At 32.2% G+C, this 14604-nt stretch overlaps 1 protein-coding gene across 4 annotated transcripts; it reads right to left on the bottom strand.

Moving 5' to 3' along the window:
- Positions 1-737: 737 nt before the first annotated feature.
- LOC105128096 (protein STRUBBELIG-RECEPTOR FAMILY 3-like) lies at positions 738-7532 on the bottom strand. Of its 4 annotated transcripts, none has more exons than XM_011029614.1 (16): positions 7007-7532; positions 6451-6580; positions 6293-6364; positions 5904-5969; positions 5683-5754; positions 5509-5580; positions 5354-5425; positions 5200-5265; positions 4845-4910; positions 4191-4570; positions 3695-4098; positions 3106-3377; positions 2700-2838; positions 1810-1946; positions 1551-1707; positions 738-1110 (listed from the first exon to the last, which is right to left on the bottom strand). In XM_011029614.1, exons 1-16 carry the CDS (start codon positions 7113-7115, stop codon positions 1048-1050), a joined length of 2277 nt encoding a protein of 758 aa, XP_011027916.1. In that variant the 5' UTR covers positions 7116-7532; the 3' UTR covers positions 738-1047. The 4 variants fall into 4 exon arrangements, with proteins under 4 accessions (XP_011027916.1, XP_011027918.1, XP_011027919.1 ...); XM_011029616.1 differs by having other exon boundaries at positions 4191-4549; positions 7007-7531; XM_011029617.1 differs by having other exon boundaries at positions 7028-7531.
- Positions 7533-14604: the final 7072 nt, after the last annotated feature.

The following is a 14604-nucleotide window of genomic DNA, read 5'->3' as shown; positions in this document are numbered from 1 at the left end:
TGCAAACCACTTATTATACACAATTATTAATTGTTACAATTTTATTTGGTATTGCAAACGCTTAGCACTGGGTTTTAGCCGCACAAGTAGGATTAGTGCTGACGAGTGATCATAAGAAGATGGACATAATGTTTTAGAAGAGTGAATATTGAGCAAGATTTTAAATTTGACTTCTTAAGACTCAATTTAAACTACTCATATAGTTTGAGGACTAACTTATACTCTTATGTTTTTCCAAAATTCACATGTTTTCAGACTGCGAAATTACAGGAACGTGCATGGTCTGCAATTTCTTGACATACAAGCCCCCCACGTTGGTGGCAAAGGTTTTTCTTTCATTTCCATTTTGTGGTGGTAAGAATTACAAGGGATGACATGCTAGCAATACCATTTCCTTTTCTTTTGGGCATCGTATAGCATACCATCTTTCAAATTCAACCATCTTGGTAAGATATGAACATCGAAGTCCAAATCAAACTGAATACAACGTTTGATCAGTTCTGTTGTAAGAAAGCTAGGGCACATTTGACAATCAAAATTACAGAGAGGTGGAATTCTGAAAATGAAAAGAAAGGAACTTGGAGAGACACTACATCATCCATTGGATTCAATCATGAGGACGAGCACATGCATTTAACATCAATAAATGACTCTCAAGCTACTCGAAAAGACATGAGATGGGCTGCCCTCAAGCCTGACAAATGACCTGACGAGTGAAAATGACTTAACAGAAATGATTCAACAAACTTCTCAAAGTTGTTAAATTATCAAGAAATCAAATTGTGATTACATTAGAAAGAAATATTCACACAAAATATTGATAATGACCATATTCAAACACCTATCCAATAACTATACAAACACAAAGAAACCCTAGGAAGAAAATGCTTGCTTAGTTACCTCCAAAAATTCTTCCCAGGCAGATCTTTAGCATATGAAAGACAACATGCATCTGCTTTACATTATAAATAGTCATCTAAAGCAATCCCACCTCACAAAAATCTTAACCCCCCACACTTGGTCTACCCATTTTCTCGAGGTCCTCTACTATAACATATGTAAGAGATCCTGGACAATTTCAGATACAGGAGGCCTGAATTCGGGCTCCCCCTGCACACAAGAAAATCAATGAATATAGGGTTTCCTTGTCCTTCTATATAAGCAAAGCAACGTTAGAATGATAAATTTTATTAATTTCAAACCAAAATGCCAAAAAAAAAAGGTTGAGAAAAGTGTATATTTTGTCATCTCTTGCAATCTAATAAGAAGACGTCTTTACAGCTTTATTTTGCATAATATGGCATGCTCTCTTCTCCAACCCTTGGACACTCGTAATCAGGTATCTTTTGTTGGAGAAAATTAATATCTAAGTACGAATAATGATAACCAAAAGTTTTCCATTCAAAGCCCTGCTGCTGCTGGTCCAAGACTAATAAATTTGGCATAATGCTCAAAGATGCAGAATGCACAATTCCAGAAACATGTAATTCAAATTATGGATAATGTGCCAAGAACAGGAAATTTTATATTCAAAGGAAAAGAAAACTTGCCTGTATACAACGAGATATTATATCAGCAAAACGTGATAAAGACTTCACAGGATATGCTCCGTGTAGAGATGGGTCGACCATCCTAGAAAGTGCATCTATATCATGAAGCTGGTGAATTGCCCATCTAACCAGATATTGCTCCCCTCGACTCAACGACCTACAGGTTTTCAGTGAGAGCCCAATATTAGCTTTTTAAAAAAATAACTGGCAAGCTCAATATGATCCATGATGTGGAAGTCTCTTTCAAGGGACAAGTAACCTGTCATAGGATTTTCTCCCAGTGAGTAGCTCTAGCATCACAACTCCAAAGCTATATACATCACTACTGCAAGTATAACTTCCCAACTCAAGCTCAGGAGGCCCATAACCATGAGAAGTCAGGAAGCGCCCTGATACCTGAAAGGCACAATCTTCAACATCAGCAATAAATTACAAATCACCAACCAAAGTCAAAATTGTAGCTTGAAGTGGGACACATCTTTGAACTTTCTAGTGATAAATCAAGTTTTATTATCACTTGAGATTTTGCGTATCTCCTTGAGCTTTCAATTTGAGATTTTGCAGTAATCCTACAAACTTGTCCTGAAAATTGATAAATCTTAACAAAGTATCAGATGAGAGAACCAACCACTGCAGAAGCATAAAAGAAATATATTTTTTGATGCAGTGAGTAACTAAAACCTATTTTTCACAACCTAAAGCAACTGGGTCTCTTGATCAAGATTCCAAGAAATCAAAACAAAGAAGATTAATTAAGATGAGCTATGCATGCATCTCCTGGACTTCGCATTAGGAGCCATTACATGAAACTACAAGCCCATATTTGGAATGCTCCATATATACCTGAAGAAATAGAGACTGATTTATGCCTGAATTCTTGACCAGGCATGACGATACCAATTACTTCTTTCCCAAAAACCCAATGGATTAGCCATACTTTGCGCAAATTTATCAGCTAAGTTAGAATTCCTTAAAAGCCTCAAACATGTATTGATATCACAATTTGCTAGCAACCCAGCGTTGCTGCACAATTTAAGGATTCACCATCACTCATGGATTTCCATTTCACTACGCATTTTCAAGCATTGACAACTGAACAGCAGCAAAATTTTCAGACCTAGCCCTTTAGACCACAGACCAAAAAAATACCTCAGTTGCAGAGCCAGATGATTTCAGAGGAGACAGACCACAGTCTGAGACACGTGCTACAAGCTTATCATCTAGAAGAATGTTGGAAGATTTAAAATTACAGTGCACGATAGGTGGTTGGCAAACCTCATGCAGATACCTTACCAAAAGAAAAGAAGAAAGACAAACAGTTAGAATAATGAATAAAATCTGGACACAGATGAAACCATGCAAACCAAAATGAAGGAGGTAATGGACTTGCGAGACTTCTAGGAACCACTTATAGGCCACCAGAATTAGTAATGCAACCAAGACAATTCATTTCAACCATCTAGTCTAATAAGATCTTGCAGTTTTTAACTAAGTATCCAATTGCAAGATTCATACCAAGGGTCCTCAGGTTTAGTTGGTTGGTAGCTCTACTTACTGGAGGGCTCTAGCAGCTCCAAGTGCCAGCCGGATGCGTGCATTCCATGTTAGTTTCCTATGGATTTCCTCATCAACATGCAATGCATCATACAGTGTCCCATTTTCGCAATACTTGTAAACAAGCAGTCGTTGTCCATGCTCATTACAGTATCCCACAAACTCCAAGATGTTATCATGTTGAATTTTAGATATACTAGAAACCAGTTGAAGAAATTCCTCATCAGTCTGTTGCTTGGACGCTGCACCGCTTAGCTTCTTGACTGCCAGTAGCTACCAAAGATAACAAAAGCAGAAAAGAGAGGGTCAACAAATGGAAATCAGATGTCTAGTCATCATGCGCAGATCAGGAAATACATGGCTGTCCATGAGACAGAGATACAATAATCGCACGAGAGTCTGACATGGATTAAACTTGCATAAACTGTTAAAGGGCTGATAGCAATGTTCAAGTTAGGAAGCACAACTAAGTTCAGAATCAACTCAATTTAAGGACCTGCAATATAACAGTGGCATGAGAAAGCACGTGTAATTACATGAATGACACATGGCATCCCAAAATCAGTTCAGCGTTGGAGAAAGAATCTTACTTTTCCACCAGGAAGCTCAGCCCTGTAAACACTGCCAAGTGTGCCTTCACCAACAAAATTTTCTTCTGAAAAGCTGTTTGTGTACTTCTGAAGTGTTGCAATTGTGAAGATCCTTACAGAACATGAGCTCAAAGTCTCAGTCGAATGGCTCTTTTTATGTGATGCATGCCCAATTGGATTTGCCATGATAATGTCAGTAGGAACACTTGAGGGAGGTGCTGGCAGTGGCATGAAATTTGCAACCACACCCGTCATATTTATCCCTTGATCCATCTTTTTCTTTGAATATGCAGCCATTCTCTTCAAATCCATATCCTGTTCACCCTGTGCCTTTGGATATGCTTCCTGCCTTCTGTTATCTAGTCCATATTGATCTTGCAGCTTTGCAATTGATTCTTTGGTAACTGCTCAAAGGACCTTCTCTCAGGCAAAAGGACACAAAAGATGGTGGATAAATTTAGTGATTATGAACAACGACCAGCAATGATAAGGTTACCTTTCTCTTGATTGCTTAGTTCGAATGAAGATTTACTGTTGGGCTCATCTGTACGGCTCTTATATGTACCAACATCATGCCGCTCAATGTCTATACTTTCTTTCCTTCCTCTATAGCATGTTGATATTAAAAGACATGATCCCAGTATGATAATAACTACTACCCCAGTAACAACAATCCAAATGACCCTGTTAGATGTAAAGACTCCTTTAGATCCTTCATACTTTGGTGTTTCTGAGGCATAAGTCCCATTTGCCTGCTTCCAAGGTGCTTCTGCAGCAGGCAGCTTGCCTGGAAATGGAGAGAGCGCAGGTGGTGGAGAAAGAATAATAGATGTATTGAATGGATTTCCATCTTTTCTGCAGTTGAACAAGCAGAGACTATACAAGATAAATTGAAAATGGCAAATAAAAAATTAAATATCTTAGGAATAAATAGCATCACCAACATGCAGAATTTCAGTGATGAGATTTTCATGTCTATGAATTGACATGTTCGCTCTGCATCCCACTGACTTTTCTCCTTTTCTTTTTACCCTAACTATTAGTCTTGTACATTATTTTCTCTATAAATGCAAATGTATATCTGATAAATCTAGTTGTAAATTATATAAAATGGCATTACTGACAGATAGCTTGTACATTGTGGCTTCACCTGAAATTTGGAATACCCAGCACTTTCTCAGGTATAGGCCCAGAAAACAGATTGTTCTCCACATTCCTATGCAGAAACAAAAGGATAGCGTGTTAGTACAGCATATCATATTTAAAACACGGAGATTCCTGCCTCACTGATGGAGAGTCAAGTAATGAATTAAACTGAGTATAGATCGGATTCTCTGTGTTTGTTCTTTCACCACTTGGTTATACAGAACCCGTTCCCCTCTTACCAAATGGAAAAATATGTAAATGAAGAAAATAGAATAAAAATGAAATCCTTAAAAGAATTTCCAAGTAAAAGACATAAATCAAAAGAATACTAGAAGCCAGAAAGGTGGCTAGAAAGTTACAGATACTCGAGGGGGAGATCCTGTAAGACATCAAGGGTCCCAGTAAGTCTATTGTTCTGCAAATGCCTGTGATACAAAGATTATGTTTTCATTAAATAACTGTTATTCATTGCAGATTAGCAGAAAAAAGCTAAGAACTCTATGAGAGCCTCACAGTGTGGTGAGAGATGATAAAATTCCCATTGAAGGAGGCAGCTGACCACTCAAATTATTACCAGACAGATCCCTGAACCGAAATAGACAAATACAAATAAATCTGGAAATTTCTATCTTCAACAAGAACAATACAATTAACTTTAAAATGCCTACAAATTTATCAAACTTGTCATCTCTGGAAAGACATCTGGTATTTCTCCACTTAGCAGGTTATTGTGAAAAGATCTGAGGACAGTAAAAGAAACTGGATTTCAAATGAAGAAACACACTGCAAAGGAAATACAATTCTACAATATGAAGCAATTAACAGTTTTTGTAAGAACATACAAGTCTAACAGTTGAGTTAAAGAGTATAAAGTATCTGGAATTCTTCCACTGAACTGATTACGAGCAAGAGAACTGGAGCAGGGAAAAGAGAAAAGAAGACACATTATTTACTCAAGGAAACGTACATTTAAGGAAAGGGAAAGCATCATCAAAAACTAGCAATAATTTGCTACAACTGGTTTGCTAAACCAGAGATAAAAGCAAGGTTGAGGTTTACGCACAAATTCCTCAAGGTAGAGGGCAACGACAATGGAACATCCCCTCCAATATGATTGTCACTAATATCTCTGCAACAAGAAGGAACAGAAAGTTCCATAAGAAGGTTTTTACAGGAAGAACTTCAAAACCCCCATTTATAAACACTGCATATAACATGTAATTAGCCATTGCCAACTCGTCCATTCTTAAAATCAAACCCAGATGATTCCTGCCATTAACCGCCATCTTCAAATTGGTTCAAGATAAAATTAACCAATACTATATCTATAACTTGAAAGTGAATAGCCATCACAAAAAGTAAACGGATCGAGCAAAATTGAGAGAATGATGGCTCCAAACTAATTTACCCCCGCCAATTTGATACTCACATAGACATTACCGGTGCACTTACATTTCTACGATTGATGTAAATAAACCGAAATCGCTGCTCAAGGTTCCACCTAAATTCAAGCCATTTAGTTTTCTGTAAGAAAAAAGATTTGATCACTGAGTTTGGTAGCTCACCAACTGAAATTGAAGGGAGAAAAAAAGGTTAGAAATCGAACATACAACGATGTTATGTTTGAGAGAACACAACTAACTCCTTGCCATCCATCTGAACATGGGTCTCCTCCCAAGGCAATCCATCCAATCAAATTCGGATATTCCATGCTAACATACAAGCTATTCATTGCTATGACTGCAAAAGAAAGAAAAGAAATCACATATACCGAGGCTGCAGTTGTTATAGCATTAGAGAATTCACAGAAAAATATGAATAAAAAATAAATAATACAGAGTTGGTAAAGCAAGAATGATCATAGCAAACGAGATTGGGCTAGTAAGTTGGATGACATAAACTACATCTGTCTAGTTACCAACAACGTGATAAAATTCAGTAAGTACTACATAATTAACATGTTTCCATAAACACAAATGAGCAAAGCATGGCAATATTTGCAAAAAAAACAAAAATTTATTACGGATGTCTTAAGCTAATGAAAATGAAGTGAATAATAAGACAAATCAAAGAAAATATTTAAAATTTAGAAACAGAAAGAGTATGACGAAGCAAAACATCAAAAACAGCACAACACAAAACCAAAAGAAATGAAAAAACACGAACCCAGAAGAGACAATGGTTTACCATCAAAAGGGTTAGTATAAGAAACAGAAAAGGAAGCCATGAAAGCCACCACCAAGACAAAAGCCACCCCACACTTGACAAGCCCCATCAGTGATCAGTTGAAAGGACTCAAACTTTGCCTTCTTTTCTTCAATATTTTCTCACAAAACAACATAAACAATGTTTTGGAGCCTAGGTACATAGAGAGAAAACATGAGGAAAGGTTATTGAACGAAAAAATAAAATATTTAAGATTTCAAAGAGAGATTGAGGGAAAGCAAATCAAAGAATATATATTTAATGCAGACAGAATTAAGTCGCAGCAGTGATTGAGAAAATCTTAAAAATCTTGTTGAGATCACAAGTACAGTAGAGCGAGTTCAGAGTTGGGGTTTCAGGGCGCGAGCAGTGCAGTGCAGGGCAGGGCAGGTGTGTAGTGTTTTAATGAAAAGAAGAGAACTTAAAAAAAGAAAGCAACGGCATAATTATGCTGTGGTACTCTATTCCATCTTTTGAGAATGAAATATTACTATGTTCTTTAATTAAAGAGAAATAGAATATTGGTGGGGACTCCACAAAAATGTGGATGAACTACGATTTTTTTTTTTATAGCGTAGTAAAAAAAAACGTATAACAAAATAACTTAACACCGATTTAACTATTTCAAATTATAAGTGTAATAAATACAACATTTAATAAGAAGATAGTGAAAAATAAAACTTAGGATCACACTAAAATTTTAATTATAATAATACTAATACCAAAGGAGGCCACATAAATAGCTGAAAAATAAAATGAGTTTTGATATTTTTAGCTTGTTTATGTGGTGCATTATATTTATTATTTGTGATTTTTTTGTTGTTATTGTATTTATAACATTAATACTTTTCCAACAATAATGGTAATATTATCATTGAAGTTTTGATAGCCTCCTAATTTTTTTTATTTTTTTAACTTTTTATCTCTCACATGTTTCCATAAATTACAAAGAAAAAAAATAAAAAGAAATAAAAGTATTAAAGACACGTTAAATTTCCAATAATAATATCATATATATTATTGGAAAAATCTCGACAAGATAAATTTAAAGATATTAAAAAATTTCACAAATAATAAACAAAATAAGACATATAATTCATTCAAAAATTTAGGGTTTATTTATTTTTGGACCACTCGTACGGCCCACTCTATAATATATAAAATTTTGAAATTATTGAATTTGTTTTATCAAAAACAATTTAACGGTATCAATAATATCATTATTAATTTTGATATGATTTTAGAGTTTTTTTTTCTCTCTACTTATTAAATATTTAATCATTATTTGATTCACTAGCAACTCTCTAAATTATATTATTTTTAAAAATATTTTTTATATTATATTATTTCATTAATTATTTTTAGTATACTAAACTCCAAAAACACTCTATAAAAACTATACTCTTGTTTTCATAAATTATAATTTTAAAGAAGATCTAGTCAAGTAACTAAGCAAGTGAATTAGCTGCTCCCACGAAGGAAGGAAGGCAGGAAGTTTCTAATTGAATAATCTAGATGCGGGTATCCTGTCATGGGAAGGAACTCCATGGTTTGCTTTTGCAGAAAAAACATATTGTTCACTTGTTAAAAATGTATGTATGTATCCCTCCTATTTTATGTTGTAATAGTTTTTGTTTTTTTACAATCATAAAGAAAACAATCATATTAAAAAAAATTACCTTAATTTAAAAACTAAGTTCTTATGTGAAGTTTCAAAAATAATTTTATATTATTTTTTAATATATTTTTTAAAAATCAGAATAGTAAAATTTAAACACGTGATTGGTTAACCATTAAAATTTTGATATTATATCAAAAAAATAACTCAATTTAAAAATTTAAATTATTAAATGATGATTTAAAAATAGTTTTATATTAATTCTACAAGTTAACTAAATAATTTTTGGTTTTTTACTATGTTCTATGTACATAATTATATTTTAAATATTAATTTTGTAGAAACTAAAATAACTTTTTTTCATTAAAGAATTATGTTTTTTATTTATTTTACATGTAAAAATTCATCTCATTATAAATTTAACCAAATATATATTTTTTTAAATCTAACTTTTCAAAACTATAATTAAAATTTTCTTTTAAAAAAACCTATTTTTTAATACTGTGATCATAAAAACTACCAAAATACAAATACTTAATAAATTGGTCTCTTATTCATAAAAAAAGATCTCACAATCCATTTGTATAAAGTGAATTTCAGTTATTTTTTAAAATTCATTTGACAAATAAGATTCATAACTCACACGTACAAAGATTAGTGTATAAAAATAAAAGATAATTAAATTTAATTATATATGATAAATTTTAATTATTAACTTATTAATTAACTGTAGGTTAGTTGATATTAATGTCTCCTCCCCCATTAAAAACCGAGTTTAAAACTTCTCATTTGGAATATTAAAAAAAAAATTACTGATCTAAATTCAATGACTTGAACTTCTTGAAAGACGCTAAAGATGTTTTACAAAAATCCAAGAACCTCAATCCGTGAAAGCCTGTGGCATAAAATTGCAACTGTTTTTCTTTATTTGGTTTCAATATATAGTTTCTATTGTTTTCTTTTTTGGTTTTGATATATAAATATTTTTTTAACAAGTTTTATATATTAAAAGTACATTTATTCTCAAATCATCTATTCTTAATCAATATCTTTTTATTGTTTATTGTTTATTGTTTATTAAAGAAGTGTTTGATACTGTATTTTTAACAAAATTTAAAATTTTATTTTTATTTTGAATTAATATATTTTTAATATTTTAAATTATTTTTATATATAAATCTCAAAAATATTTTTTTAAAATAAAAATATATATTATTAATATATTCTTTTCAATAAAAAATACTTTAACAAATAATCACAACTATCATTCCAAACACAATATCAGCAACAGACATGACAGGATTTAAACATGATTATTCTTTTTCATCATGTAATAATAATTAAATAAATTAAAATGGTTAAAACCCATATCTGCGTTTCTTAATCAAAAATAATAATTTGCATGTATTGAAAGTGATGTTAAAAAGGAGGGGGACGGTTCAGGTGTCGATTCCATCCAACTATCCGTACCTTCCATCAAGAAACCTCCATCGACCGACCAAACTCACAGAGATTGCAGAAAGAAAGAGACATCAGCAATGGCTGCTCACATCCATGCATCTAACCCTGGCCCTCGGTCCTGAATTCTCACGTCACTTCTTCATCCCTGTCAACGATCTAATTATGTTGCCTTGCATGTTCATCGCTATCATTTCTAGCACAGAGCTCTGTGAAATCCAAAATAAAAAACTTCCCCTTCCTGTTGTTAACTCACCAACCGATCATTAATTAATTACTGTAGTAGTTTTTGTTTTTCATTTAAAAATATGTTAAATTAATTTATTTAGGTGTGTTTTTATTTATTTTAATATATTTTTAATTAAAAAAATACCTTGCATCAAATTAGGAAGTAGATGGTAGCTTAAGTAAGCAACTGAGTAGTGGCGTCACTCGTATGTTTCAAGTAACAATATTCTAATTAAACTATTAAAGAGCTAAATACCTTACCAACCAGCAAGCATGTATATATAAATGAGAATTCTTTTTAGAATTATCCTTATAACTAAAGAAGTTTGGTCATTCTAATTAAGTTTGAATCTTGAGATGAATATCATAGGGAATTTATTAAAAAAGTTAATACTTTATGTGAGTATAAACAAAGTATTATTAAAATCTAATACTCACCCAATGATATTTTCACAATTAAACAAATAAAACTACTAAAACATCAAGGATTTTTTCTTTTAACATCAATACATTAAATTTATAAAATAAAATTTTAAAAACATTAATTTAATGTTTTTTCAAGTAAAACATATTTTTTAATATATATTAAAAAATAAAAATTACTGCACTCCCAAATCCATGTCCATAAATATTCTAAATGGACCCGACAGAAAATGCCACTCAATAGTGAAAATGTGACATAAAGTCAAGCCTTCCACAAACAAATATGGTGCTGTACACAAGTAATCAAAGCAAGAAAACTAGAAAAAAGCTTAAGATTTAAGAATCAAGGATTGGAAATGTGGTACAGAAGTCTAGCCTCCATGCACACTGTAACAAGTAATGATAGAAACAAGAATACAAGGAAGCTTCAAGAAGGGATATGAAAGTACTAAAGCAGTGGGCTACAAGCTAGAAGTGTTTTTCTTCTTCCTCGAGACTAGTATTCGTTGCTAGCTAGAACAAGCTTTGGTAAAGGGAGCTATAATCAATAATTGAAGCACAGCTTTCAGCAACATTATGGAAGAAGAGGGATCTCTTCGACTACAAGGAAACGGTATTTTTGGACGAGCACATACTCCCCTCTCCTTATGGTACGCTCCCGTAATTAAAGAATGATAAAGAAATTACACGGTGGTTAGATAGAATTTATCATAATCTAATCACTCTTGGTTGGTGGCTAAATAATTAACTCAAGAACTTGTAGCACTGATTTTCCCACCAAGCTACTCCGTCATAAAAAACTGTGCAAATTAAGATTTAAATTGTGTGAATATCAAGCTCCTTGAGGGGATATAATCTCTGCTCGGAGTGATCATATTGTCATGCAACTATATATAGTTGCAGCTCCTAGTAATTTGACTCAAGTTAAATTTTAAATTGAATTAGAAAAGAAACTGACTTAGCAAACCTAGTTCACGCGTAACTCGGATAATCCGGCCAAATTCAATTCAAAACAAGTTAGGTTAACTTCAAAGAATTTTAAAAAATTAAAAAAAACATTGTTTTAATAAAAATAATTAACTTAAATTGATCCCACTATGCAATATTGAGAATTGGTCTATCATGTTGTACAACGGAATAAGTTGAAAAAAAAGTTGTACAGCCTCGAATTCATTTCCCTGTCTCGGAGAATCAATCCTTGCTGCCGCTCCGAGAACCTCTCAAGTAAAGGTGGAGTTATTTAGTCGAAAGATGGCTAAAGGCATGGGGAAAGAACATGCTCGAGATCAGTCAAGTTCTTGAAAGTGAAGTTTCCTTCACAGAATAATAACACACCATCTCAAAATCTTCTTAGGAATTATTCACAAGCAGCTGGATCCAAAGCTAATCAGAATATTTCTAAAGGAAAAACTACTCAATCAAGATACTCATGTTAAGAGTTTATTAAGTGCACAGATAGGGACCGGGCAGCAGCTCATGTACGAGGTTAGATTGTTTAGTTTGTGCTAACAAAATTGATCTACTGACAACTTGAAAGCAGGAAGGCTTAAATGATTAGCCAAATTAAAAATTAGAGTATTGACGTGACCAAATTGATCATTGATCATTCATATTCACGTTGCTTGATATCACCCTCGAAGATTAAATATCAAATGTCACCTTCATTTTCATTTGATACTAGCACGTTAAAACAATAAAGAAAATATAAAATAATAAAAATAATTTTAAGAAAAACAAAACTCAATTTTTTGAAAAACATCATTCCTAAACAGCTCCTAGGAAGGTGAGGAATAAATGTCGAATGTGTCACTCCACTAGCAAGATGAGGACAAAAGGGAGAAAGGGAGCTGGCTCGCCCCCACTCATCAATGGATTGAGGGTGCAATAGTCTTGACAGATCCGAACTCCGACCACTGCAAATGCAAATGGAAACTCTCGGCATGTAGATGAATGGAGTGGGAATTTTGATCAAGCCCAGGGCATCAGAGGCTCAGGACTGGACAATTGTTGGTAAGAGGTGGGCCTTCGCTGTACCGATAGAGTGGCTCTCGTTTCTGGTGTAGACGGCGGTGATGAAAAGTAATCCACGTTCGGAGAATTTCCGAGGATTCATAGCACATCCTCCACCGCTACGATTATGGATCGTGGAACCGGAACCGGAACCAGGATAAAACGTGGGCGCGCAAATTTATATTATCAAAAATATACTTTTTTAAAATACCACAGAAACAAACACCACCTAAAATATGAATTTACTATATCAATTTTCAGGTTCGTATCGAGTTTAATAAGCATGGCATTACTTGCCACTTAAACAGCTGAATAAATTTATTAACGCAATAAAATAATATGCGATGGATAGTATATGAAAAGGTCTAGAAATCAATATGCAACCATGAGATCTATTTTGGGCCATGGTAACGTTAGCATAATTATCCGCTGTTTAAGATTGAAATTGTTGTTTTTTAAAATATTATTTATTTAAAAATATATTAAAATAATATTTTTTTTATTTTTAAAAATTATTTTTTATATTAAGACATCAAAATAATTTAAAAATATATATATATAAAAATAATTTGAAGTAAAAAAATTAAAAAAAATTATTTTTTTTAATATAGTTGCATTGCTTTTCAAAGTGCTCTTTATTAAAAAATATATTAAAAAAATATTTTTTAAAAAAATTATTTTTAATATTAGCACATTAAAATGATTTAAAAATACTAAAAAAATTTAATTTTTTTTAATATAGTTGTTGTTGTTTTTTAAAATGTTCCTCATTTAAAAATATATTAAAATATTTTTTTAATTTTGTAAAAAATTATTATTAATATTATCACATCAAAATAATTTAAAAATATTAAAAAATATTTTAATTTTTTAATTTTTTTAAAATTATTTTTAAAATATAAAAATAAACATAATATTAGTTTTTCCCTCGTAAAACGGGGGCCGTGCAACGAAGTCCATGCTCGAGTTTGAGACGTGACAAAATGGTACCCCGAAACTATCTTTGTTCACGGCATATTAACATATGTCCACAAATTAGTGCTATTAATATTAATAATTATTATACTAGTGCATTTAAATAAATAGAATTTCTTATAGTATGTTTACTGTTTATATAAACAGTAAAACACCTTAACATTGGTTTCAAATCAATTTAGAACAGTTCATTGCCACGACTTGGTAGTAAATGTGGGGTTCATGAAGTCATGGGTTGGAGCACGGGTAAACTACTAAATTTTCTCAATTGTGACATATAATGGCTATTTTTTTTTAAAAAAAAAATAAAGGGTTGACACCATTTACTTTTAATGAAATTTCAAAAATGCACCGGTAATTGTACAAGTATTTTTAATTTTACCACCAAATATCTTTTTTATCAATTTTGTATTTTAAATTTTAGATAACTCTTAATTATGTGTTTTAATCATCTTCATTCCATCCTAATTATACTTTTCTTAAAAAACCATGTAATTTTGTACAAAATTTAATATTTAATATTTAAATATTCCATTACAAGACTCAAACTAAAAATTATTTAGTAGTAAAATTAATACAAAATTAAAATGTTTGGCTAGAAATACTTGAGCCCAAGAAAAATATCGTGAGCCTCGATGCTGAGTATCCTAGCACCTTTAGTTGGCTCTGGCCTTGGCTTGAGCTCGAATGTTGGACATTCCCAATACACAAGTCAAGTGTCGGGCACTCTTAGCACTTCTTTGTTGGCTTGGATGCATAAAACGAACCCAAAACATGTGGTGAATCTTTTTATTTTTTTTCTATTAATGTTTTCATAAGTGATATCTTTTTCTATTAATGCGTATGC

This window comes from Populus euphratica, unplaced genomic scaffold, assembly GCF_000495115.2.
Source record: "Populus euphratica unplaced genomic scaffold, PopEup_1.0 scaffold15.1, whole genome shotgun sequence".
NCBI lineage: Eukaryota > Viridiplantae > Streptophyta > Magnoliopsida > Malpighiales > Salicaceae > Populus > Populus euphratica.
The sequence above is the reverse complement of the archived record's forward strand: the minus strand, read 5'-3'. Positions and strand labels throughout refer to the sequence as shown.